General features: G+C 40.0%; 1 protein-coding gene across 1 annotated transcript; it reads left to right on the forward strand.

Annotated features, from left to right (window-relative positions):
- The first annotated feature begins 5905 nt into the window (after positions 1–5905).
- On the forward strand, positions 5906–9108 carry chst1 (carbohydrate (keratan sulfate Gal-6) sulfotransferase 1). The gene is made up of 2 exons (XM_049718610.2): positions 5906–6283; positions 7422–9108. The coding sequence occupies exon 2, from the start codon at positions 7468–7470 to the stop codon at positions 8743–8745; it is 1278 nt and encodes a 425-aa protein (XP_049574567.1). The 5' UTR covers positions 5906–6283; positions 7422–7467; the 3' UTR covers positions 8746–9108.
- The last annotated feature ends 17505 nt before the right edge of the window (positions 9109–26613 follow it).

Here is a 26613-nt window from a genome sequence, read left to right on the forward strand (position 1 = left end):
TTACGGTTGTCAGTAGTTTTTGGAAGGTCTCGGTCTGTAAAAATTGGAACAGCAGTGCTACGAGTGTACGGTGAGATAGGAGGAATGAAAAACTAAACTCTGTTAATCACGATTCAAAAACCACCTGACAGTTTGGGACATGCACAGTTACAGAACAGCCAGCTAACTGCACTGTGTTATAAAAATAAAATAAAAACATATATATATAAAAGAGGTACAGAGACGTGGTCTGTGTAAGGACCTTGAAGCATAAGATAGCTTTGTCAGTAATTACATTTCAGGCTTGTCTCAGGTCACCTGTCATTGCTGTTTTGTTACAGCCATGATTATTTTATACCTGGGCAGTGTCTGTACTTGGCGAAGCAACTCTCAATTCACTTTTTCATGGAGGTGGCCAGTTGTTCTACAGATTATGCCAGTCTGCCAGATGTTCCAAAGGCTTAATGCAGTGCCTCAACAATGGGCAGTAACAATCCTGTAAATGCTTTTATGTAGTTCCAAACAATAAGATATATTTTCTGTATTGCAATATTTTCCTTCTATCTACAGTATATTAAAATGTATTGTTTAAAGGTGTGAGTATTTTTCAGCAGAAGTCAACTAATGTGTTTACCATTGAGTACTTATAGTATTTACTGTACATGTTTGTCACTGCTTGTTGTAAAAAGTCATGCAGTTGTTTACATGTGTTGTGGGCATCTACAAATCCAGGTCCAGAAAGTAACAATCCCGCCACAATTTAACCACAGTTGTGTCTACTCAACCACTGATGAAAATTCATTGAGTTAAGACTGGGCTAAAATTTATGGACATTTTGGTTCACGAGCCAAGACAAGACAATGAATTATATAATTTCTTGGCATCGATTACCCCAGTCTCGGCCAGGTTCTTGGGCCATTCACTGCAAAATAATGCTAGGTGGGAAGTTCTTGCGCGCATCACGTCAAAATAATGCTTGGATGTGAGTTCCTGTATTACTCACAGCAAAATAATGCCAGGTGAGAAGGTGGTGAGGTGCTGGTCAAGCATTAATGGTCATGCTTTGCACAGGGCCTGGGAGAAAGAAAAAGACACAGGACAGAACGCCCCGTCGTCCTCCACCAAATGGAATCCTGAGCAACTTTACAATGTTTATAAATTGTGTTTTAGAGCACTGCTTAATCATATTTATAATTTCATATGGGTTGAATAGCAAAAGCTTAAAGGGGGTGTAGCTAATATTGTACGTACTTTGTCAGGTACAACTATTCTGTTTGTTCTCGTTTCCGACCTCTTCCAACTATCTTTTTTGTTGTTGTCATGTTTAGGTCCAAGCTGGTCCAATCATGTGGCGTGTGGCAGGGCTTGCGTTGTTGAAAAACAATTGCACTTGAAAGCAAGATAGCACTGATACAATTATAGTATTATTTTTATTCCTTGTGTTCATCATTGCAAAGAACTTCCAACTTTGCATTCAGTTATACATATTAAATGAGTGAATTCATGGTGAAACAAAAAAAACAACCTCCTAACCTCCAATCTCAGAACTAGGTTGTCGCTGTGCTGACCACTTTTTCAGAGTGCCAATAAAGGGATAATATATTCAGCGTAAATTGAGTGAATGTTTTTTTTGCATTTGCGTGTATGCATGCATATTTACCAAAGGTTATTGTGTTGGTCAAAACAACAACAATGCCTGTAAGGAATAAAACGCTATGTGTGTTTATTTGGGCGAGTTCTTTGTATCTGCGTGTATGTGCATGTGTATGTTCCAAAGGTTATGTTATGTTATCTTGGCCTCTGCTGTAAAGCAGTATATCAAATGTGCATACATATGGCGGACTGCGATATATTTCATGGTGTCTCTTTGATTTAAGAGCCCTCTGACAAAGCAGCCAGTACAGCAGAATGACAGACGAAGCTCTATGGATTTACACTGTATAAAGCTCATCCTGAGGGACCAACGTCTAGTTGGAATTTCAAGCAGTACCGTTGCTGCTCGAGAGCTGAGAGAGGGGGGCTTTTTCAGGTCACTTACATATTCAGTGAAGGGCAGGCAGATTGGGTACTTCTTGTTTGTGGTGAATACCAAATAGCCGCCCGGAACCCATTTTCTTCAAGATATCGGCTTTCGGGAAGAAAAACATGATAATCACATAATTACATGTGGACAGTACTAGCTTTTATTTATTAGTTTGGCTTTGGAATAAAATAAACGCATGCATCACGTATATTGATTCATTTACTTTGATGTGCTTGCTATGTAATGGCAGATTCCAATTAAAAGCAAAAAAGTATTTTAATAAAGCACACAGTGTAAATTGAATATAATATTACATATGTATTCATCAGATACTCTATTTTGGAACACCTACACAATCTAATGAAACCCAATATAGAATTTAAAACATCCTCCATTTTACAGAGTTAATTATGCTGATTGACACTGCTAGAGCAGTATTAACTCACCAATGGGTTTATTATTGCTTATGTAGCTATATAAAGCTACATGCGTTCACCTCTCCCTCAAAACAACAACCTCAGTTTTTTTCCTAAGAACCTCCTTTCTTCGTTGAGCTTCAAAATTCTTTCCGTCTCTATTTCGATTATTGCCAGTAAAGAAAGTCTCCCTTGATCAGTCTTATTCTAGATGAATGTTTTCAGTCTTTCTAATGCGGAGGATAATCTTTCCACATATACCGGTGTAGCTGGGAAAGCAAGCAGAAGCTGGAGCAACTTTGTCGCCTCCAGTACAGTCTGAATCAAATCCTATTCTGTCAAAAATATTAAGACCTGTAGCCTAGCCATCAACATTTACGGCGATAGAGTAAAATGTATGAGTCAGCGTCATGGATGGAGGAATGGTACACACACTCTATAGAAGTTCTGTATTGAAGAAGAACAATCAAAAGCCAAACTGGGGACACACATACAAAATATATTCAGACTGAGACTAAATAACCTTGGGCTTAGAAGACTGTTGATATTTGAACACCTGCAAATAAGCAGGACAGTGGCTGGTGTGAAATACTGGAAGAGAAATCTTATGTATTATGTCTACAATACAGGCTGGTGCCTGTGCTGCTGATGTGTGCACATGTTACAAAAACTCTTCAACGCTGTTGTCAAACGCTGATACCAAAATACATAAACAATGCTGTGGAATGTTGAATAATACATAAATGAGAGGGACTTGCAGTCTTGAGGGCACACCGGGCACAGATTTCCTAGCAGCAGGAACAGGCACTTACCCAACTGTATCATAAGGTATAAATTTCCTAAACTGGGTTTTCAGTGCAATCGACCAGACTATCTCCACTCAACGTTGACCCTCATGAAGTTGCACCATTAAAATAAGCTGAGAGGAGCAAAGTCTGGCGCCCTTGGAAATGAGGGACTTGCAGCCTTGGAAAGCAACCTGAGAGTCCAGATGATGGCAACGCTCCATCTTGAGATGTCTGAACTCTATAAGAAAATGGTCAAGCTACAGGAGGCCAGCATGGGAGACGATTGGCTGTGTGATCGGTCGGTGCAGGTGCCGCCTGTTGTTGGGGACGATGTCCGGAATGCCTTCGGGATTGTGACTCCAACTCTCTCGAAAGTGATTAAACTGTCATTGTTATATTCAAATCAAACTGTTAAAACATATAACTAAATCAACTTGGCATTGCTGTATTCAAAACAAATTGATATCAGTTGTTATGCAAACTTCCAGTTAAAGAATATTCAATCATATATTGATTGCTTGGTTGTTGTTTTTTTCTTTGCGAAACGTGATTATCAAGAAAGGTTCTGCTAAATGACCTTTAGCAGAATCATATTTCTTTTGAATATTCCATTCCACAGTGATTGTATCAGCTATAACTCACCTACTTCTGACTACTGATATCATTCTTAGACTAAAAGAAAAAAACATAAAAAGACAAACACAAAAGCAAGCTATAAATCTGATCATCCTACACTCAAAAACAAATGTCCCTACACAGTAATGCAGTGAAAGGCTATCTTGCTGCAGCAGATGCTTGGCTTCCTTGTGCGAGCATGTCCCCTGACATGGCTCCCACAAGCTGGGTTCATTGACATCAATACTCTGGGGACTGCCATGGAATCAGAGCTTTTGCTGCTGCTTCTTTGGCCTTCTTCTGGCACCATTCTAAACACATGCAGGGTCTTTTGTCTACAAGGCTCCCCTGGCAACGTGAGGTACCATTCAGCAAAGGTTAAATCAAATGAATGTGACTTAATGAGACTATAATTGCATGAAAGGTCCTCGACATAGGAACAATATGTAAGAAAAGCCTTCAGAAAATAAACTCGAGCTCTCCTCAAATGAGAAACCTATGGAAATGTCCACTGATCTAGTCGAAGTGACCCATTTGTTGTTTATGTCCTCTAAACACACAAATGAACAAGATTTAGAGTGTATAATAAATAGTTAGAGCCTTTTATTTTGTTTATGATAAAAATATGGGCAACTACATCATGAAGTCAAGTCAAGTTTATTTGTATAGCCCTAAATCACAAACAGTCTCAAAGGGCTTCACATAGACAAAAATTGACAATTATTCTCAAAGCATCCCCTGATCTTAAGCTCCCAAAAGGGCAAGGCAAAACTCAAAAACCCCTACATGAAGTAAGGAGTCCTGCTAATCTGTTCAGAATTTTAATATTGTCTCAGCACAAGGTTGTACATTGATATATAATATAATTTTTCCATTAACAATGTATATTGACTAAAGATGAGAAATATTTCGCTGGCATGTTTAGGAGTGTCTTTCAAAGTCCTGTTATTTAATCAATCATCAAAGCACACCAATTGGCAGGTTTATCACAGGATTTTATTTCCTTTAACTTTTGCTTTGTTTTATTACTGTAGTAAAAACTGATATGGCATCAATATTTCAGGCAGCTATGGGGAGAGAGCTTTTAGGAAGTCTTGCCTCACAATTTGACAGGGCAATGACACACAGTTAAATTGTTTAAAATGTGACCTCATAATCAATTTTCAGAATTAATATCTTCAGAAAAACATGCTTTAAATACAATTCAAGACTAGTTAAGTTAGCAGTTTTCTTCTGGCATTATAATGACTACATTTTATGTTCTCATGTTTATACTTCAGTTAGTAAAAACATTTGACTGACAGTCTTCAGCTCAATTTTATGGAGAAAAAAAAAGCCATGAATGTGTTGCCTTTGAATTTTTTCTTCATGTCTTTTCCAAAACTTATTTGAAAAGAAGGTGGCTTTAAACAAAAGGTGCCCTGTCCCGAATTGTTTAAAATATCTAGATGTAAATACCATAAAATAAAATATGCAATTGTACTGTAAGATGTACTGTAATGTGTCCTTTCTGAGTTCACACTCAGTTATGGTGATCATAAATGCCATCAGTTATGCAGCTTGTGCTGTGATTGACTGGCAACCAGTCCGGGGCATGGTGTCCACCGCCCGAAATCAACTGGGATAGTATACATCTCCCCGGTAGATCGAGAGAGAAAAGAATGGCAAGATGGATTGTTAACAATAGTAATGAAATATTTACAGCTAGATTTTGAAAGGCTGCGGTGAGATGACGTGGGCTAAATGTCATTGAATGGATAGATGGTTGGACAGGTTAAACGAAGCAAGGGAAGGGGGATTCTGTGATATGGCAGGAGAGGATGGAGAGATGATGGTGATGGCGTAGTGAGAGCAATAAGAGAGCAATAAGAGAGAGAGAGAGAGAGAGAGAGAGAGAGAGAGAGAGAGAGAGAGAGAGAGAGAGAGAGAGAGAGAGAGAAATATGATAGAGAGAGCGATTTGAGAGAGAGAGAAATATGAGAGAGAGAGAGCGCGCGCACGCGAGAGAGGGAGAGAGAGAGAGAGAGAGAGAGAGAGAGAGAGAGAGAGAGAGAGAGAGAGAGAGAGAGAGAGAGAGAGAGAGAGAGAGAGGCAGGTGGAAAGAGGAGGGGTCTGGGTGGTCCAGACAATCAGTCCTTGTGTACCTCACACACACGCATTATTAAAAAAAAAAAAAAAAAAAAAAAAGAAGAAGCAGAAGACTGCTTCCCCGGTCTGCCTCTCCGCCCGACGCACCGCAAGGTAAAACGCCACAGCCACTCCACTTTTCACTGCACTTTTCTCTCTACATGATCCGGGCCGAAGTGTTCTGACGAAGCATGCGTTGAGCGATACATTATATCAGAGGAGAGGATCAGCCAGCACTCCACTCGAGAAAGGAGCGCGCATATGGAAACATTTATGAGCGCTGAGGGGAATCAGCGTGCACGGAGCATCATGAGAACACTCCTGCTACCGACAAGGTGAGCCAAATGAATAAAAACAGTCATTGTTCGTGTGTTGTGTCACTGATTTGAATGCCTGCACGCGCATTTCAACGCAATGTTTTTGAACACTTGCCGGTTGGGTGGGATGCAATCGTTTGTGCAGTGCTGCCTTATCGAAGCATTACCGAGCATGACTCCATCTCACATCAGCTCATCAGCAAGCTCAACCTGTTCGCTGCAGTCTACATACACTACATTAGGCAATGTGTGAGCTTTGTGTGGTGGAAATCTCACCCTGGGTTTTACATCAGCTCCCATGTAGATGTAAGGAAGGCATCAGCGACGCAAGCTCACTGACTAACCATTATCTCCATTTGTCCAAGGAAAAAGCAAGCTCATTTCATTATTTCAAGGCAATGTAAATTTAACAAGAATTTTCTGTGATGCCAAATGTAGTCTCTGCTGGACCTGACAAATGTAATGCTGTCAGATGAGGGGATGATGAGAGGATTTATTTATTGTACACATCTAAGCTTCCTGCACGAAGTCACACGCTCGTGATTCACTGTTTTGGATTTTTCTTTCACTTGCAGCAACCTCTCCCCTTGACATGACATTGTTTGTGCAGCTTTACTCTCATTTTTATGGGTATCATGAGTTTTTTTTTTTTTTTTTTTCGTTCAGGCCATCATTGTAGGCTATATGATGCATGGATGTTGGAGTTGGCAGAAATTGAGGCTAGATAACAATTATCAAAACTGTTCATTTGTGTTACAAAATCTTAGAAAAATATTGACTTTTTGCAAGGGCTCACATCAATCTATATATTTATCAAATATAAGCAGTCAGAAGTACTCACCATTTTGAGAGGACCACTATTTTTCCATTGGGATATATATACGTATATTAGGAAGATTCTTTTGCAATATATTTTTCATTTTTTGTTTTTATGCTCGACCGCCACTTGTTCTGTGGACGTAAAATAAAGTTGAGTATTGTAAGTCTTAATCATACACCTTAAAACCTTAAAATAGTGCTGCTGCTGCTGCTGCTGCTTCATTTCTCTAGTTTGTAATATAAAATAGAATAAAAAATAACTACAACTACCTACATTTGAAACAATTAAAAACAAAAAGTGTAATTTCTTACTCCCCTGTAAATTGTTTGTCTGCAGGGAGAACCTGACATGGATCTCCGAGTCTAAATGAAGTGCTTCCGCCATGCAATGTTCCTGGAAGGCAGTGATCCTGCTGGCCTTGGCCTCTATCGCCATCCAGTACACGGCCATCCGTACACTCACTTCCAAGCCTTTCCAGTTGTGCACGTTGCCCAGCCCACAGAACTGCGGTCTAGGAGATCAGGAGATCGAACCTCCCTTTGAACGAGGCGCAGGAGGCTGTGAAGATTACCCTTTCTTTTACATCAATGCATCGCGCAAAACCCACATCCTGGTTTTGGCCACCACCCGTAGTGGCTCCTCTTTTGTCGGCCAACTTCTCAACCAGCACCAAGAGGTTTTTTACTTGTTTGAACCTCTTTATCATGTCCAGACCACACTCATTCCCCGTCTGTCCCACAGCCACAACACAGCAGACCGCCGCGTGATGCTGGGGGCTAGCCGAGACCTCTTGAGAAGCCTATATGGTTGTGATCTATATTTCCTCGAGAGCTACATCAAACCGACTCCGACGAACCACACAACCGACAAGCTTTTCCGCCGCGGCGCGAGCCGAGCGTTGTGCCAACAACCTGTATGCGATGCCTTCGGCCCATCTGATGTTAACGTGGAAGAGGGGGACTGCGTTAAGAAATGTGCACTTCTCAACATGACCTTGGCGACCGAAGCCTGTCGGGAGAAACGACATGTGGCTATCAAGGTTGTCCGTGTGCCAGAGATTGGGGATTTGCGCGCCCTCTTGGAGGACCCCAGACTGAATATCAAAGTGATCCAACTTGTCAGAGACCCTCGTGGTATTCTATCATCCCGGATTGAGACGTTCAGGGATACATACCGGCTGTGGCGCATATGGAGGGCCACGGGGCGGAAGCCCTATAATCTTGACTTGAGTCAGCTCACTGTCGTCTGTGAAGACTACCGAAGTTCTGTCTCAACCGGTCTCGGCCATCCATATTGGTTGAAGGGGAAATACATGTTGGTCCGCTATGAAGATTTGGCCAAAAATCCACTTCACAAGACAAAAGAGATCTATGACTATCTGGGGCTGCCCATGGATAAAAATGTGGAAGACTGGATACATGCAAACACTCGCGGCAGCAATGAGCCATCAGCGAAACACAAATTTGGTACAGTACGAGACTCCGCTGCTAATGCTGAGAGTTGGCGCTTGAAACTCTCTTTTGACATGGTAGAATACACTCAGACAGTGTGTCAAAAAGTTCTCCACCAACTCGGATACAAGACGGTGAGATCGGTGGAGGAACTGAAAAATATGTCCATCTCACTGGTGCAAGACAAAACTTTTGTCCCCTTTTTGTAACGGAGATCGCTCCCAGTGACTATTTTTATATATTTATAATTGTTGCCTTATCATCTCATCGATTGGGTGTTGCTTTCATTTTGCTGAATCAAATTTGCACTAAATGATCATTTGAATGCACGAAGGGACTGTGGATGATCCCCAGATGTTATGAACAGCACACTTAAAACACTAAATAATCAAACAAGCTAGTTTACAAATGTGTCATTTAAGTTTTCCCATTAACATGACGTCGACTTCATTCACTTTGTTTATGTAAGTGAAATGTTGCCCTTCAAAAAATGTGTGTGTAAATGGAATGGGTCATTTTTTTCTTTTACAAGGAATGAAAACTGTGCAATAAATAGTGAATGTTGCATTCAACCTTTCAGTGTTTCTATCCGTGAAATAAGAAAATAGATACTGACATGCAGTGCTGGGAAAGAAGAATAAGCAAACATTTCTAGTTTCTGGGTTAACAGACATTAAACACCCAAGGAGGTCATAAGTGTTTCATAAGAGAATTTACAACCGGCTGTGACAAACATACTGATGAAAGCTAATTCTAAAATCTCAATTTACTTAGAATTTAGAGATTTAGTCGCAGTTTTCAAGATGATTATGGTGTTACTGACATGGATGTCGGTCGAGATTTTTTTTTTGTTCTAATTGAGATAGAATCCAATTATTTTTCATGTTGTATTTGCAGTGTCATCATCACATTATCACATTATTCATACATTCAGTCCCCTTTGCTGGTAGTTTAAAGTAAAATGTCAATTAATCAGATAAATAGCCAATAAATAGCTTCTTTCTACAGTTAAGCCTCGATTTTACGCAGACTTTGGGGTCCAGAACTTGGAACTCGCATTAACCCCGAAAGCGCATTGTTTAGAAAGTCTTTGAGCGGGGAAAACATTTTCAAAGTTTGAAGACCTCAAAACTTCATTTAAACGGTGCAACTTCCTGATGGAACATCTGAAACATATATTATTATTATTATTATTATTATTATTATTATTATTATTATTATTATTGAAATGCCCCCAAAAGTGAATGTAAAAGAAACACTTTTCTTCACAGGCTATAATATCAGTAGTCTCTGTTTTAACACAATAATCACATCCCATACAATCAAACGTGTGAAACTTAATATAGCACTCATTTGATCTTCTTGAACACCAACAATGTAAAGAAATGATCTTAAATGTAACTTTTTTCTGAATTTTAAGTTTCATTTACATGGTGATTTCATCACAGACAACTGAATAGTATGCTTCTATGACACCCATCGATCGAGGCACAATGACTGATAGATTACCCACCAAATAGCCCATGTGAATGAATGCTCATCAGTATTGGTGGCCCAATGTCCATTAAGATGCAGAGCACAAACCTTTTGATCCTCCTCGGCATCAAGGCTGGAGGCAAGTGCTCTTCCCTCTATTTTTCTATCGTCCACCGATTTCTTGCTGCAGCCCTCTCGTGGGATTCATCCTTTATTTCAGCACTCGCGTTAGGGTTTTCACTTGACTTTACCTACAAAATAACTGACTGTTCTTGGAGCACTTTTCATTTCTAAACTTTTTTGTAATGCTCGGATTATATGATTATTGCTTTAGCTACTTTGACGAAATATACTCACTGTTTCAGCTCTTGAGAAATGACTTATCCATTTTTTTTCATTCATTGATTCATTCCTTTATCAGCTGAGCAACACATTGCTGGCTTGTGTTTTACCATGTTGTAAACTACAACATCCTTCATGAGCTGTTGCTTTTTTGGCTGTCCTTGTACTTTTTTAATACACTGTATATTAGATCAAGGAAAATTACATGATCATTTTGATCTGCATTTACTTAAAATATGTTATGGCTTCGTTCCTGTGCGAAGTTTTGAACTCTGGTTTTCCTTTCATTTTCCAAAGACATGCATGGTAGGTTAATTGAGCACTCCAAATTGCACCCTGGTATGATTGTGAGTATGAATGGGTTGTCTGTCTATGTTTGCCCTGTGATTGGCTGGCGATTTGTTCAGAGTATACCCAAAGACTGCTGGGATAGGCACCAGCTCACAACCTGTTCAAATCCATTACTTTGTTAAGAGCTGAACATCAAAGATTTTCAAAAACATGTTCAAGAACACATTTATTTGAAAGTAATTGTTTTGCTTCACCGTATGTTCATTTTCATCTACTAGCTCTATAGGCATTATCAGCTCAGTAGGTATAAGGAGGCATTTGCTTTTCCTTTTTTCTGTCATGCACAGGGTGAAATTATTAAGGTCACATTATGAGGGGGTGGAGAGGGAGGTCATCTCTGACTTTCAGGGACTAGTGAATTATTTAACAGGGATGCAAAAGAAAAGAAAAAAGGAAAGTCCAAAACTATAGCAAAAAAAAGAGTTTCTAGTGTGACTGTGAGTCTTTCAAATTTATATATCATTCCATCCATCCATCCATCCATTATCTGTATTGCACAGGGCACACACACACACACACACACACACACACACACATACACACACACACACTATATATGTATAGTGGGGTTTTTTTGAGTGGCGGCCGTGGTTCAAGTTGAGCGGGTCGTTCAAACATCGGAGGATGGGCGGTTTGAAAACAGCTCTGACCATTGTTTTGGATCAAGAGTTTCATTAAACAACGGCTAAAAACCACCCATACTGATAAGTTAAAGTTACAAAGAATTCATCAGGTTATCAGTAAGGCTATGTTTGAAAAAGAAAAAAAAAAAAAAAACCATACTAATTTTATTACCGACATTTAAGAAGCTGCAATCAGATGTCGCCACAGCAAGTCACTTGCATATGTCTGGCACAGCTTTCACACCAGATGCTCAATAGAGTGTCCATTTTCTGCAAAGTAAAGTGTATAGATGCTGTGTGGAATAATTGTGGAAATGTTTGATGGACACATCTGGCAGCTAATTGAGGTACTGAGATGCATCAATAACAACCAGTAAAAAAAACTGCAGTTCCATTATACGTTTTTAAAGTCTCAATTTGACTGTACATGAAGGAGGACGTAACATTACATTTTAAAAGTCCAAATTGTCATTATATGAACACATTTGGTTTTTATTGCACATTAACATTGCCTATATTTACATGTTGCAGTATGTATACTCTGCACAATAACAGATTTGAATATGGCAAATATGATACTCTGTCCTTTCAAACCGGGAGCGACAGCAACTAAAGCTCTTATTCACCCAATTGCATACACGTGCAATCAGATTAAGGAACCATCGATGGTTAATGTACACATGGAAATTAGTATATATATATATATATATATATATATATATATATATATATATATATATATATATATACACACATACATATATGTGCGTGAAAGAGGCTGCAGTATTTGTGTGTATACATGTGCACGCAGCATCACATTGGTGTCAAGTCAGTGGTGCTCACATCACTGTGGTCAGCTGCCACTGAAATTCTCCCCACGGCTCACCCATAGAGCCAAAATGAGTGGTCACGTGCATAGGCAAACAAGTATGAGCAGCCATGAGCAAAAAATGACCCTCTGAGAAGTCACAAAAGAGGAGAGTCATGCAAATATATTTTCTAATAAAATAAAATGGTAAAGCACGATGGGTTTGATGATTCATATTTTGATGACGTTGATGCACAACACTAAGAAGAAAATGCATTTGGCCTTGGAGAATCTTTTGAAATCATGCAATACTTGCTTGGCAATTCATGCTTTGCAGATTAAATAACAAACCAATGAACGATCCAGGTCTGAGTCTGTTTTTTTTATTGACTCAACATTTCCAAAGCCCAAATCTTCTCCCACTAAAACAGACAAAAAATAAAATAATGTTAATTGTAGGATAATTATGGCCTGGAGAAGTTATCTTCCACTCTAGTTACACTAATATCTGCTCGCATAGTTAATGGCACACATAAAAAATTCAATTTATGTTGACATATTCTATATTAACACTTATCACTATTACACTTTTTGAAATTAGAGAGGTACTGATAATACTGTCAATGTAAACTACTGTTTGAGTGGGTTCTATTTCCTGACTCTGTAAATATGGATTCATATTATATACATAATTCCAATCTTCCACTACAGCAACCCCCCCAAGAGGAAATTGGTGCGCTTATGTGGTGAGTACAGTTTACCCATGAGCATAAATATAAACACAAAAGCAAAAACAGATGCTTTGAATCTCTAGAGAAGAAGTCTGGCAGAATCTCCTGTCAGGAAGAGCTTCAACTCCCACCTCCGGCAGAGCTTTTCCCACGTCCCGGGGGAGGCGGGGGACATTGAGTCTGAGTGGACCATGTTCCGCGCCTCCATTGTTGAGGCGACTGACCGGAGCTGTGGCCGTAAGGTTGTTGGTGCCTGTCGTGGCGGCAATCCCCGAACCCGCCGGTGGACACCGGCGGTAAGGGATGCCGTCAAGCTGAAGAAGGAGTCCTATCGGGCCGTTTTGGCCTGCGGGACTCCGGAGGCAGCTGACAGGTACCGGATGGCCAAGCGGAACGCGGCTTCGGCGGTTGCTGAGGTAAAAACCCGGGCGTGGGAGGAGTTTGGTGCGGCCATGGAGAATGACCTCCGGACGGCTTCGAGGAAATTCTGGTCCACCATCCGGCGTCTCAGGAGGGGGAAGCAGTGCAACGTCAACACTGTTTACAGTGGGGATGGCGTGCTGCTGACCTCGACTCGGGAGGTCGTGAGTCGGTGGGGAGAATACTTCGAAGACCTCCTCAATTCCACCTACACGCCTTCCATTGAGGAAGCAAGGCCTGGAGACTCTGAGGCGGCATCGCGTCTCTGCTTTTTGCAGATGACGTGGTGCTGTTGGCTTCTTCAGGCCGTGATCTCCAGCTCTCGCTGGAACGGTTCGCAGCTGAGTGTGAAGCGGTCGGGATGAGGGTCAGCACCTCCAAATCCGAGTCCATGGTCCTCGATCGGAAAAGGGTGGAATGCCCTCTCCAGATCGGGGATGAGATCCTGCCCCAAGTGGAGGAGTTCAAGTATCTTGGAGTCTTGTTCGCGAGTGAGGGGAGGATGGAGCGCGAGATCGACAGGCGGATCGGTGCAGCGTCGGCAGTAATGCGGACCCTGTACCGGTCCGTTGTGGTGAAGAGAGAGCTGAGCCGAAAGGAAAAGCTCTCGATTTACCAGTCGATTTACGCTCCTACCCTCACCTATGGTCACAAGCTATGGGTTGTGACCGAAAGAACGAGATCCCGGATACAAGCGGCCGAAATGAGTTTTCTCCGCAGGATGTCCGGGCTCTCCCTTAGAGATAGGGTGAGAAGCTCGGTCATCCGGGAGAGACTTGGTGTAGAGTCGCTACTCCTCCACGTTGAGAGGAGCCAGATGAGGTGGCTCGGGCATCTTATCAGGATGCCTCCTGGACACCTCCCTGGGGAGGTGTTCCGGGCATGTCCCACCGGTAGGAGACCCCGGGGACGACCCAGGACGTGCTGGAGAGACTATGTCTCTCAGCTGGCCTGGGAACGCCTTGGGATCCCCCGGGATGAGCTGGATGAAGTGGCTGGGGAGAGGGAAGTCTGGGAGTCCCTCCTAAAGCTGCTGCCCCCGCGAGCCGACCCCGGATAAGCGGAAGATGGATGGATGGATGGATGGATGGATGGATGGATGGATGGATGGATGGATGGATGGATGGATGGATGGATGGATGGATGGATGGATGGATGGATGGATGGATGGATGGATGGATGGATGGATGGATGGATGGAGTCATGTTCTTGTTCTGTATGAAAATGTAGGATTATACCACCCATGTCATGAAAAATAAAGTAAATAATGATTGTTTTTAATTATTTCATGTATCTATCATTTATTTATCGTTTATCTAAAATTTATCAAAGTCACTGTAAGTGTACTATAGTAATTACTAGAATGGTTTACTAATGTTCCATTCAGATTGAGAAGAGCGGGGCTGCTCTCTGTCCTCCAACAGTAAAAAAATCAAATCAAAATATGCTAGTGACTATGGTGGCCGGTAGTTGTGTTACTGGCTTTTTAATGCTATCTTAGTTTAAAGTTCAGTTGTAAACAAGCCCAAATACACCAACGCCAATCATCCATCCATCCAAAACTAAACCATCCATCCATCCATCCATCCATCCATCCATCCATCCTATTCTTGCAAATCCATTTATACTAAGGCAACTTAATCAATGTTGTATCGAACAATATTATTACAATCAAAATGACATATTAGGTGCTTATTTGACACCATTTATAGCCAGCAAGACAAACAAGAGCACTGCTTTTTCTGTGTTCCATTATTTAGGGCCATGATGTTCCTTCTCCCTCCTTCCTCCTCCATGTCCTCCTATCCTGTCAGTGTAGAGCTATGACTCAACTCTGCCTGGGCTACACAACAGAGGTGCCGAGTTCTTGAAATGCAGTGATCGTGTAGGCCTGCAGGCAGTATCTGTTATGCACAACCGTAGCACTGTGTATGCCGTAAGGTAACACACATATACACACACACACACACACACACACACACACACACACACACACACATGGGTCTTACTCAAATAAATTACCCCAAGATGTTTTGTCTTGTTTTTACTTTGCATCGCTGCAGCTTAAAAAGTGCCATTATAATTTTAGAGATATTAGTTCTATAATGTACATAATACATTTGCGCAATCGGTGAATATTTGACATGTTTCTTTTCATGGCATGCTTGATAAATGGCAAATCTGAGCTGTGAATTCTGTTCATACCAAAATGTCAGGCTAATTTTCAGAGATACTGTGCCCAAATACCAACGCTACTGAAGCGAAACATATAAACTCCACACAGGAAGGCAAGCAAGCAAGATCCATCACCTCTTTATCAAGTCATGCTTGTATTCATAGAAGAACAACATCCAATTTATTCATGAACTATGGTGCTGAACAAGCACACCAGAGCAAGGACAATCTACTGTTTATATGATGAGTACTGATACTGAATAGAATATCCAGTTTTAAGTCACACCCGGTCTCTGTCGGCCGTTCTTGTATTCAGGTGACACTATGTTAACCTATTGCTACATTCCATTTGAACTGAAATTGTAAGGGTTACTCATCCTTGGAGTGACTAGATTAAAATACAGTATTTATTTTAAAAAATCCTTAATCTAGGATCTCAATGTCGTAGGAGCTAGCTGGCCTGGTTTAGAGTGTCTGCTTTGCTTGGTAGCTACTGCTGTTAAATGGCTACCCTTATTTTCTCTTTAATGCATATGTAGAAAGAAAAAAGGACTTGAGTACCCCTAATAAGCAGCAAAGGAAAGTATTTCCCAGGGAGATGATGTTATTAATCCAATATCTAAGAGCCACAAAGGCATTACTGTCTCGGGATGGATCTGCAAAGCCCTGGGCTTCCCTCCATCTATGTGTAGCTGAGCAGAAAATCTCATGTCATGCCATTTTGCTGTAAAATAATTGAAAACCCATATCTATAATTACAGTGAACACGCGTTGTACCAGAAGGACCATCGTGTAGCTACTCGTGGGGACAAAATTTAACCTCTGTCATAGAAACAAATTATATCTTGTCTCAGATAGGATAGCACATTGTCCCTTTCCTTCACATATTTACATATTTCTACTTCACATATAAACAACATCTGTTCCTAACTTGCCGTACTTACGAGGGGTTCTTGTCACTAGTAGATTTAACTCATTTTCAAAACAAGATAAAAAGTCCAATGTAAGCTGATCGATCATCATTAAGTAGACACCATTAAGCTTTGTTGAACACATTTAGACTGACACAATTAATTATTTTGATGGGATGCAATTGATGTTTGTATAATGCAGGTCTGCCCAAATGCATTTATTTTTCTCAGAATCGTAAATTGTTCAGAGTGTATTGTAAAGGAATTCTGTAATTACTGGAATGGACAAAACTTGGCAATTATTTACATCATAGGAGTAAGTCAGTGAAAATCGTCTTTTTTTTGACACATCATACTTTATAAAACACGGATTAAATTCTTAATAAATGTGCATTAAAATGCTAAATGTGTTTGAGTGTATTGCAAAATGTTTGCTACTTGCAACCTCCACTCCATTAGCTGTGACCAGGTTGTACAAGCAGACCAGCAGCAGAGGAGGCATAGTTCAAAACAAAATCCACGCAAATATAATAGCTACATGACATTTATTAATCTGAAGCTGTGTTGTGAAATTTGACTCCAAATTGCATTGCTCCGAAGGGCAAAACCTCTAATTCACATTTCTGTTGTGGTTGACCACCATCGGGTCTCATAATGACCTGAGGGAACTGACCGATGCATCATATGACCTTCATGATTTTAGTGACCCTGTGGCAACATTTGTGCCTCAGCTTGAAAAGACCCTTGATATCTGTGGTTTCCATCATGTGAAGGGCACTCAGGCATACATTTTGAAGGTACCAATGGGGACATGAGGGGGTGGAGCAAGAGACCCAAATTGCTACTGCCAACGCTCTGCATGACAACCTTTCTCCCACCAGTCACCGTCTGCTGTCTAATGGCAAAGTGGACACAATCGGAGTGCTTTCACAGGCAGATTAATTCATGCATGGGCTTTTTGGGGGGCAACAACATTATGGGGGCTTTTTTGTATTTTGTAATGAAGGACAAAAATAAAAAGGAAAAAGACTTTAAAGAGATAAAGATCTGGTTGCAGTATTGTGTGTGCATGTGCGTGTGTGTACGCCTCAAAAGATCAATAGTGTGTTTGAGTCTTTACACTGCCACGTTGGCTTCCTTTGTCAATCCAAACTTCCAAAGCACTACACACTTCTTTTGCATGTTTTTACAGAAGCACGATATAGTCTACATAGAGTGATATATAGATATAGTGTATATAGAGCAGCTCGAAGTGGTGGGGTGTCGTAGCTATATTCAAATTTATGGTTTGGGCTGACAATCCTGAAACAATTTTTTTCCGTAATCAAAAGCGTATAGCATGTCTGCACCAATTTGGATTACATGTTTTTAAGAAAGAAAAATGTGTTATTTTTGAGAAATGAAATAACATTTGGATTGAGGTCATTATTTGGGTTTCGGAAACATTTGGAATAACCCATTTACATCCCTCAACGGAAAGAGCTACTTGTGCATTTAAATATCCCAATTGCTACGGCAACGCACATCGACATCATGGCACAGATGCATTTCTGCTTCTTGCATTTTACCATAAATAAAAAACATATTATAATATTGTGCCTCACCACAGGAATAAAGCAGCAGGGTTCCCCCTTCGCTCCAGAAGTGTCTTTCTGCCCATTGCCAAGCTCCACCATGATGTTTACATCTGGTTGTGTGAGTTAAGTGCCAGATGTATGGACTTCGCGCACGCGCACACACGCACGCACGCACACACACGCACACACACACACACACACACACACACACACAGACACACACACACAGGCACACACAGGCACACACAGACACACAATCACTGTAGCTGTAGAGATGGAAAATAATGTGAAAACACTGCAGAGAAATCAGTGTATTCAAGGTAGGCTTGCTACAGTGAGGATGATGTGCCTACAAGTACTTCCTGAACTATAAGAATCAAGATAGAGCAGGAGCATGCAGAGGTAACACGATCGCATTTACAAGCCCAGACGTTTGGGTTCGAAAAGAGGTAACCCCTGGGTCTTATTCTGAATTTTAAAAACCTGATTAAGGGCATTCTGCGAGCGTTTACAAACCAGAATACTGCCAATATTCGGGTTTAAAAGGGTTATTGACTGCATATAAACATAGTTAGAGAAGTAAAATGATGCTTATTATTGTGGCTGCAGTTAGAAGTCGTGTTGAGGTAAATTACCCGAGTGTTGTTTCTAATCATTTTTGACGTTCATGTAATTTATTTAGGCAATTTCATTATCGCATATAGCTCTCAGTACGGTGCAGTAGAGTGTCTCACCAATGCAAACCACAATCACGTAAATATTATTACAGTCGGTTGTCGATCAAAATTGAGCAATATTACCGTTGTATAATCAGATTATATGGCGCCTTGTTTTGTATTGTGCAAGTATTCATGATGTTGATTGTTGTTGCGTGCAATATTTGCAATACTCAATTATTATTTGTTGCAGTTTTTTATCAGTTATTAAATTAAATTTCCAACCTGGCAATTAAATGAAACTGAATCATGCATTATAAGTTCCAGGTCACTGCACACAAAGATTATTATTTCCTGTTAAATATAATAGGCCAACAAGGCGGTCAAAGAATAACAAACTAAACAGCATGCAAATATCTCCATTGTTGAACTACTACAGGTTATCTTCTTATCTCAATTTTGCAGTAACTGAGTGAAAAATTAGTAGTGAGGCAATATCTTAATGTCAAAAATGTTATCATGTGCAGTGTTATTTTGAAACAGAGTCTAACCAAATTCACTGCTTAAATATATAGAAAAATGTTAAGAACTCCAAATCATTCACACCTCTAGAAAATCAGCCGGTGCCGGTAGGGAGAATACACGTTGAGTGGAGAAAAAAAAAAAAAAAAAGCGCTAGTTGCTGTTTTATTCAACAGGAGGCACTGTCATGGCAGAGCCTTTTAAATTTTGTGTTTTTTTTCATCCCTGTCAGAGGCAGACACTACGAGGGTGTCAGGTGTATCCGACGTGCACAAGTGGGATTGGTGCTCACATCTTAGCAGAATACAGCTCAATTGGCATTTGCCAGAAAAAAACACAATAGAGAGTTATCTCAATTGTGGCCTATTCACTTCAAAAATACACACATGGGCATAGGAGAGTCTGAAGATACATAGAATGGTTCCGCTTGGCCTCCTGTTGCTGGAGTGTTTCAGCAGGTCCCAAACGATAACAGCACTGATGCTCTATGACTGGCCCGTCGGCTCCCCAGACCTTAATTCAATAAAGCACTTCTGGGACGTTTTATATGGTTACATCCACCACTGCCATGTCGCATCACAGACCACAGCACTGATGCTCTCATTGAGTGCCTCGGTACTTAGGTAAATATAGAAGAAGCCAACTACACAGTTCCTTTATGTTTTATGGACATATGATAGACACTGCCAATCACTCTCATATACTCAACATGCTTTTCCCGTGCGTAAAACATGCTGTACAGTTTGAACAATGGGTGCTACCCTGGGGACAGTTCACCCTGCCAGGATAAAACATGTTCTCGGGAGTTTCTGATGCTTTAGGTTCACAGGACAGAATTACTAGCTGCAGAGCTGGTTTGCTTTAGCTCAATAGCCTAATTATAAAAGTGAAACTCCAATTTCAGTGGCTGTTTTGTGTTGCTGGTTTGTAATTTTGCGCCTGTCATTTTTTTTAAAATCTAAATTATATCATTATACTATTCCCCATTCTGCATATTTTACACTGCTAATGACATCGAATGAATTGATGACATCCCGTATGAGTCACGTTTTTAATTTAAACTCTCCACGAACGTCTCCTTTGTCACATCGTTTTCAGGGTTATTATTCTTTCTTTATGCTTTTTTAGACAGCTGGCTTTGCAACATGGTGTGCTGAGCAATTGTGGAGTTGTGAAATAATAATAGCCTTGATGTCAGCAGAGGTTTTTGATGGCCCTCATCCGTGAGCACTACCACAAACACCTACTCTCTTCTATTATCATAGATGAACGAAGCAAGATCTGATGCCGGTTCAGAATAACAATTCAAGTCAGATCATATACTGTAAATCTTTATGGATGCCGAATGAACATTTGTCAGTCCCTTAGTGCTTCGGACATAAGGGGGTGTCATTAAATGGACAATGGCATCCACTTCTGAGCATACATTTACAAAAAAAAAAACCTTTTAGATTTATTCATATAGGCAAAATGAGGTGAGTCTTTTTTTGACACGTCATTTTTGTGTTTTCAAAAGTGGAGATTTTACTTCATCAAGCCTTGGAATCAATTAGCGCATGGATCTATACATGTGGCACGTGCAGCAGACTCATTGCCAAAAACAAATACCACACAATCTGTGACAGCAAAATTAAGAATAGCGTGGAACAAGCAATGAACACAATATTTACTTGATGGTGAAATTTCACACTTGAATGGCTGGGGCAGACATTCCAGTGACAACTATTTGTCAACAAATAATTTAATGATTCAAATGTCTTTGTCTGTACAAAAGGCCGTTCCAAACGGTGGACACTTTAAGGCCTGTTAACTAGCACCTTTATCACCCAATCCATGTCAACTCCCACCTATTAGCGGAGAACTCCCTGTATTTTGAAGGACAGGAGGCTGAGGCCAAAGCTCCCCAGTCCAAAGCCTGGATTAGTATTTAATCCTTAAAGGTATTTTTCCTTCCCCGCTGCCACCACTGCTTTTCAGGAATCTGCTTACAGTATGACTTTTCAAAGAAAGGAGGTGCACAGAGAAATGTGGGAGTCAACACTGCAGTACATGCGTATACAATATGAACAAACAAAATATGAGAGAACGCCATGCAACGTCTGTGATGTAGCATTCAAGTTAGGATGTTGTAAACTGTACCCTAAATTCTTCCTTAAATTATATGTTTTTTAACTGCTGAGATTTATTTTTCCACTTGCTTTGTCTTCAAGGAATCTTGTTCTTTGTATTGAAAAAAGGACTTTCACATGTAGCTTCCTTGTAGTAGCAAGCCGAGCTTGAATACAGGGATTTTTCAGAGGTGTTTTCATGTTATTTTATGTCTTTACACTGAAAAGGACACAGTACGTACACACACTCACATGCACACCCACAGAAATAAACAATAAAGGCGAAACTCAGAGTCGCAGCAGAAAAGCACACTTTTAGATCTAGAAGGAAACCTTTATTTCTGTAGTGAGTGACATGAATATAATGTGTTTCATTGACGATATAACGTAACAAGCAAAAATTATGTCTATTCACGTTACGGCGTGCATCGCTGTTTCAGTCAAGATATTTAATGCAGGAATAACTCTAACCTTTCAGCTTGTAAACGGGTTAGTCGATTGTTTGAATGTTTAAGAAACCGGCATTTTTACCTTAATCTGAATATTGACTGCATGTGAATATAGGCAATGAATCGAGTTAACTGTGTTCACGTCCACACATCTGGGGAAAATACCAACTCGAGGTCTAACCCATTGGATTCAGATTGCATCTCGCGCTAGACTTGCACTGGGTGATATAGAGCCCTTTGTTTTGAAGTACAATGTCCAAACATTGCCTCATTTCCAATTCAGACATTTCCCTGTATGAATATTTAATTTGACCTAATTATGTATTATAATTTAGCTTAAATAATTAGCAGTGTACATGATGCATGTATTTAATTGAACATTGTCTGGGTTACTTTGGAATATTAATTTATATTAATAAACCACAATCCTCTGATCGTTAATTTAGTTTATGCTCACAATATCTGAACGTGAGCTATTTTAAATCACACCAAAGCACTTCATGTACTATAAAAGTTGTGGCTCTGCTTTTCCTAAATGTGCTTCACAGCAGACCTTGATTGACATCCTTTGATGAGCATACAATAATTATGTTCATCACCGTATAACCGTTTTACTAATTACTGTGTCATAATCATAGTCATCTAGGCATTCAACGAGTCCTCATTTGCACAGGGGAAAATAATCATGCTTGCCTGATGCAGCCTAAATTTCCAAGTCATTCCACTCAGATATTCCTTTGTCTAAATGTAGTAACTGGTAAAATAAGACACGGTGAAAATGTCACAGTCTAGAGAGCATTTGTATGGCTACATCTTTTTACGCCACTTTTGCAATTTCCTTTGTTAGACTAGATTATACCAAGAAAATGGAGCAGAATTAGTGTTGAATTGCATACGCTTCCCAAAGACGATCAAGGCGTGTGGGCATGAGCTTGCGCACGCATGATAACAAGAGAGAGAAGTTAAAGCCACTATGTATTCAAACATGTATGATTTAAATGGGGTTCATGGTGACTTTTGCTGACAAAGAAACTTTTTGTAAACCGAGAGCTACATCATGGGCACTAAAAAAAAAAAAAAAATTGAGCAAATTTTCTTCATAATGATTTTTTTGTTGTTTTAACGAATATATGCAATATTTGTTGTAATAGACAACAAAAAACATACAATAGGAGTATTCATCGATCTCAGAAAAACGTTTGACACAATTTATCATCACATACTATTCAATAAACTGGAAAAATATTGGAAAAGATGATTAATATTAGACTGGATAAAGAATTATTTGATAGGACGGCAACGGTTTGTAAAGTTGGATAATCACTGCTCTAGTTATTTGGATATCACTTGTGGTGTCCCACAGGGGTCAGTATTGGGACCCAAATTATTTATTCTGTATATAAAAGATATGTGCAAAATATATAGGGGGTTAAAACTGGTCAATTTGCAGATGACTCAAATGTTTTTTGTTCAGGTGATAACATTCAACAAATGGAAACAGTATTAAACAAGGAAATGAAAAAACATAAAAATATGGTTTGATTGGAACAAATGATCATTAAATGTAGGCAAGACCAACTTTATATCATTTAGCAAAGGCAGAGTAAACATAAAGGTGCAAATAGAAACATATGGGATTGAGATTGTATGGGTGTAGATATGTATACATGTAAGTGCTTATATGCATGTACATGTACAATAAAGCTGACTTTGACTTTGATGTTTAAATAATTTTTTGGACAAATGGGTGAGAGCTAATAAGCTATGCTTCATGCATATTGTGTGGAGGAAATTGGGATCATAGCTCTCACCAAGCAGGTGTGCTCGATTCTTCACCACTTGACTTTTGACAGTCTGGAAGTAAGGATTTTTGCATTCAACAATGTGGGTTCCTTTATGGCCAATGTGAAAAAAAGCTCAATCAAATAACTGAGAAACTGGATATACACCAGAGGACGGTATTTTAGCAAAAACAGTGCTTTACTTTTCATATTGACATACATACTAATAATAATACATTCAGCCATGAACAGGCTATCAAGATATATCCAGTGCTCTTGGGCATCCAAAGGCAAGCACTTTCCTAGTAGAGACATTACCAGAGGTTCCAAGAATCACAGCCACACACTCCACACCGCTACAATAAGATTGTGATTTACAACAGAGTCGCTTCATAGAATAGCTTGTCTTTGCCTTCAAGTTAAAATGAAGCAGTTCACACATTTGAAAAGAGCTTGGCAAAGAGCCACCATTTCTTCCTATTGAAAAGAATCATTAAAGGTGGTTCCAGCATCTCATTTAGATTGCAGCTGGATGTTTTGGAGTTGATCCAACCTGGGATAGACCCAGAAGAGTGGGAATATATATTGTAGTTCATTACATCTGGGAATGGCTCTTTGTCCCCCGTGAGGACCTGGAGGACATTGCTGCCACAAGGTTTACACAACTCAGTTTGCTGACAACATGACCAGACTACAGATATGTAACCCCCAAAAAATTAATGAAGCATCCACTGGCTCGTTTTGTTCTTGGGATTTTTGTGCAGTCCTTAAAAACTGAGTGTCTACTGCTGTATTTAAGAAAAATAGTCGCATGACCTAGGCCATATCTCATGCTGAGCACAGCAACAAATGAAAGTAGGAAGAAAGGTACAGCGAGGAGTGCAGATATGCCTTGCTGTCAAGGTTGAGAATGGAAGATAATTTGGTTCCAGTATGACTGGTGGTGCCATTTATTTGCGAGCCATGTAAAAACATGCTTATGTGTACACTGTAACATGCATAAAGCACAACTACTGATTAATTTGTAATGAACCAGGTAGATCATATGTTTAGCTGCCATTTGATTTATCCCAAGGCGTGCAGGGTTTACTCCAAAATGTGGGATTTCTTTCAAGTAAATGATTTTAATGCTACTTTCACAAGAATATGAAAGTAAATGCATGCATTATATATTTTACTTTTGCAACTAGTATGTGAATATTTTAGTGTGCTGCTGCATGCCTGATTCCCTGGTGGGTTTTTCTTACCACCAGCAAAGAGAGGAAGCGCAAAAACCATTCTTTTGCCTTGTGGGTGTTGTTTGGGAAGGGGCTTCTTCAAAGAGTAAGGAGAGATAGATTCTGATGTGGTGGTTATCTGCAGAATGCATCACTCTCCACTTGTGTGTTATACACAAAGCACTATGCAGCAAATTGTGCCATATGACACATAACATTTAGGGTAATACTAAATCATTTTTTTCAGAGTGTCAAGTCTTACGTCCTAGTAATGTTATTTCCTCTCACTATGCAATATATGTCTTTTCCATTACAGTCTAACATGAGGTGGATGTGAGGGGGGGAAAGCACTTGGTTCTCTGCTGTAAAGTGACCAATTATCCAAAGTCGTGCTTTAAAAGTGGTATAATCTGCCTCAAATAAAAGATTGCTGAAAACATGGACAAAAACTGAGTAGACAGTGTTTTCTTGTGTATAGTAAAACCCAGGGGAAAAGTAAGCACGCACAAGGGCAGTTCCTTAGAAGGGAGTTAGCATTTTCTGGGAGGCCAGTAGGCCATTATCAACGATTTACGAACAAAACAATTTATAGCAAATAACAGGCCTGGGTGATGTCTTATCAGATTACTGTACAAAATATATGTTATTGTTACTGCACAATTTGATTTGGTTATAGAATAACTGCAGTTCCACCAGAAACTGCCTGTGAATGCCAAGAAGCTGTCTTGCCAAATGAATTGAGGAATATAACACTTAAGAGTAGAGAATTGGAGGGATGTACAGGCAGGGGAGGTAGTGGTTCCCCTTGAATGTGAATGGTAAAAACAAACTTACTAAAAATGGTGAATGGGCTGCACTTCTATAGCGCTTTTATCTATACTAGATGGTGCACAAAGTGCTGTACAATGCCTCACAATCACCCATTCACGCACATGCCTACACCAATGGGAGGCTGCTGCCATGCAAGGCGCTGCCAGGTTCACAGTGGGAGCAAATTGGGGTTCAGCTCAAGGACAATGACAATCACCAGGGCTGAGGATCGATCCCACAACCAAGTTGAGAGGCGAGCACTCTACCACTGCCTCCCCTTAATAATAATTAAACATTATTACATTAAATGACCTGTGATTTTAGTTTAATGCTCCATGCTTTATGTTAATATTCTTTTTAATGTTAAGGATTTCATCATTAAATAACTGGATTTTAACACTTTATATTAGTAAATAATTAGTAAAACTGTCACCCCACCCCCACCCCCACCCATCCCCTCACACACATGTGGTTTGACCATTACCATGAATGTAGCTCTGAACAGCAAGGCACCTACCCTGCTCAGAGCACACAATAATGACTTCAAGTCAGGAGACCAGCGGGTTCACAAAAATCAAGAGAGTCCTTGCAGAGAGGCATAAAAAGGCTAAGCACAAATGCAATGCCCGCGGTGCATGGAGGATAACTTCCAAAGCAAAAACTGGTAAATTGTGGCAAGGAATCAAGACACTCACTGCATACATATTTGTCAGACTCTTCAGACAGCACTTTACATGTTCACTTGCTTTGACCAACAAATCAATGTAGGAAGGGGGAAGCACTGACAACATAGAAACTCCAAACAAGGCTGGAGCCAGAATCAAATCCTGTAATTCTGAGGCGGACATGTTAACTAATACTGAACAAACTATTATCCTCGATTTCTGATTCCAAAGCTGATGATCTCTCAATTTGTTCAGTAGCTATATGGAATAATTTGATGAGATGATTTATTTGGTTTCACCATTATAACAGCCCACTGAAGGATGCTAACTAACCTTAACTACAGAGTGACCTGTGACAAAATGAGTTTGACACCCCAGTGCTACCACATGATAGAGGAAAAATAAAATATTTGTTATATATACGTAGTTTGGCGGCACAGTGACTCACTGGTTAG

Source organism: Syngnathus scovelli, chromosome 4 (genome assembly GCF_024217435.2).
Source record: "Syngnathus scovelli strain Florida chromosome 4, RoL_Ssco_1.2, whole genome shotgun sequence".
NCBI classification, from domain to species: Eukaryota; Metazoa; Chordata; class Actinopteri; order Syngnathiformes; family Syngnathidae; genus Syngnathus; species Syngnathus scovelli.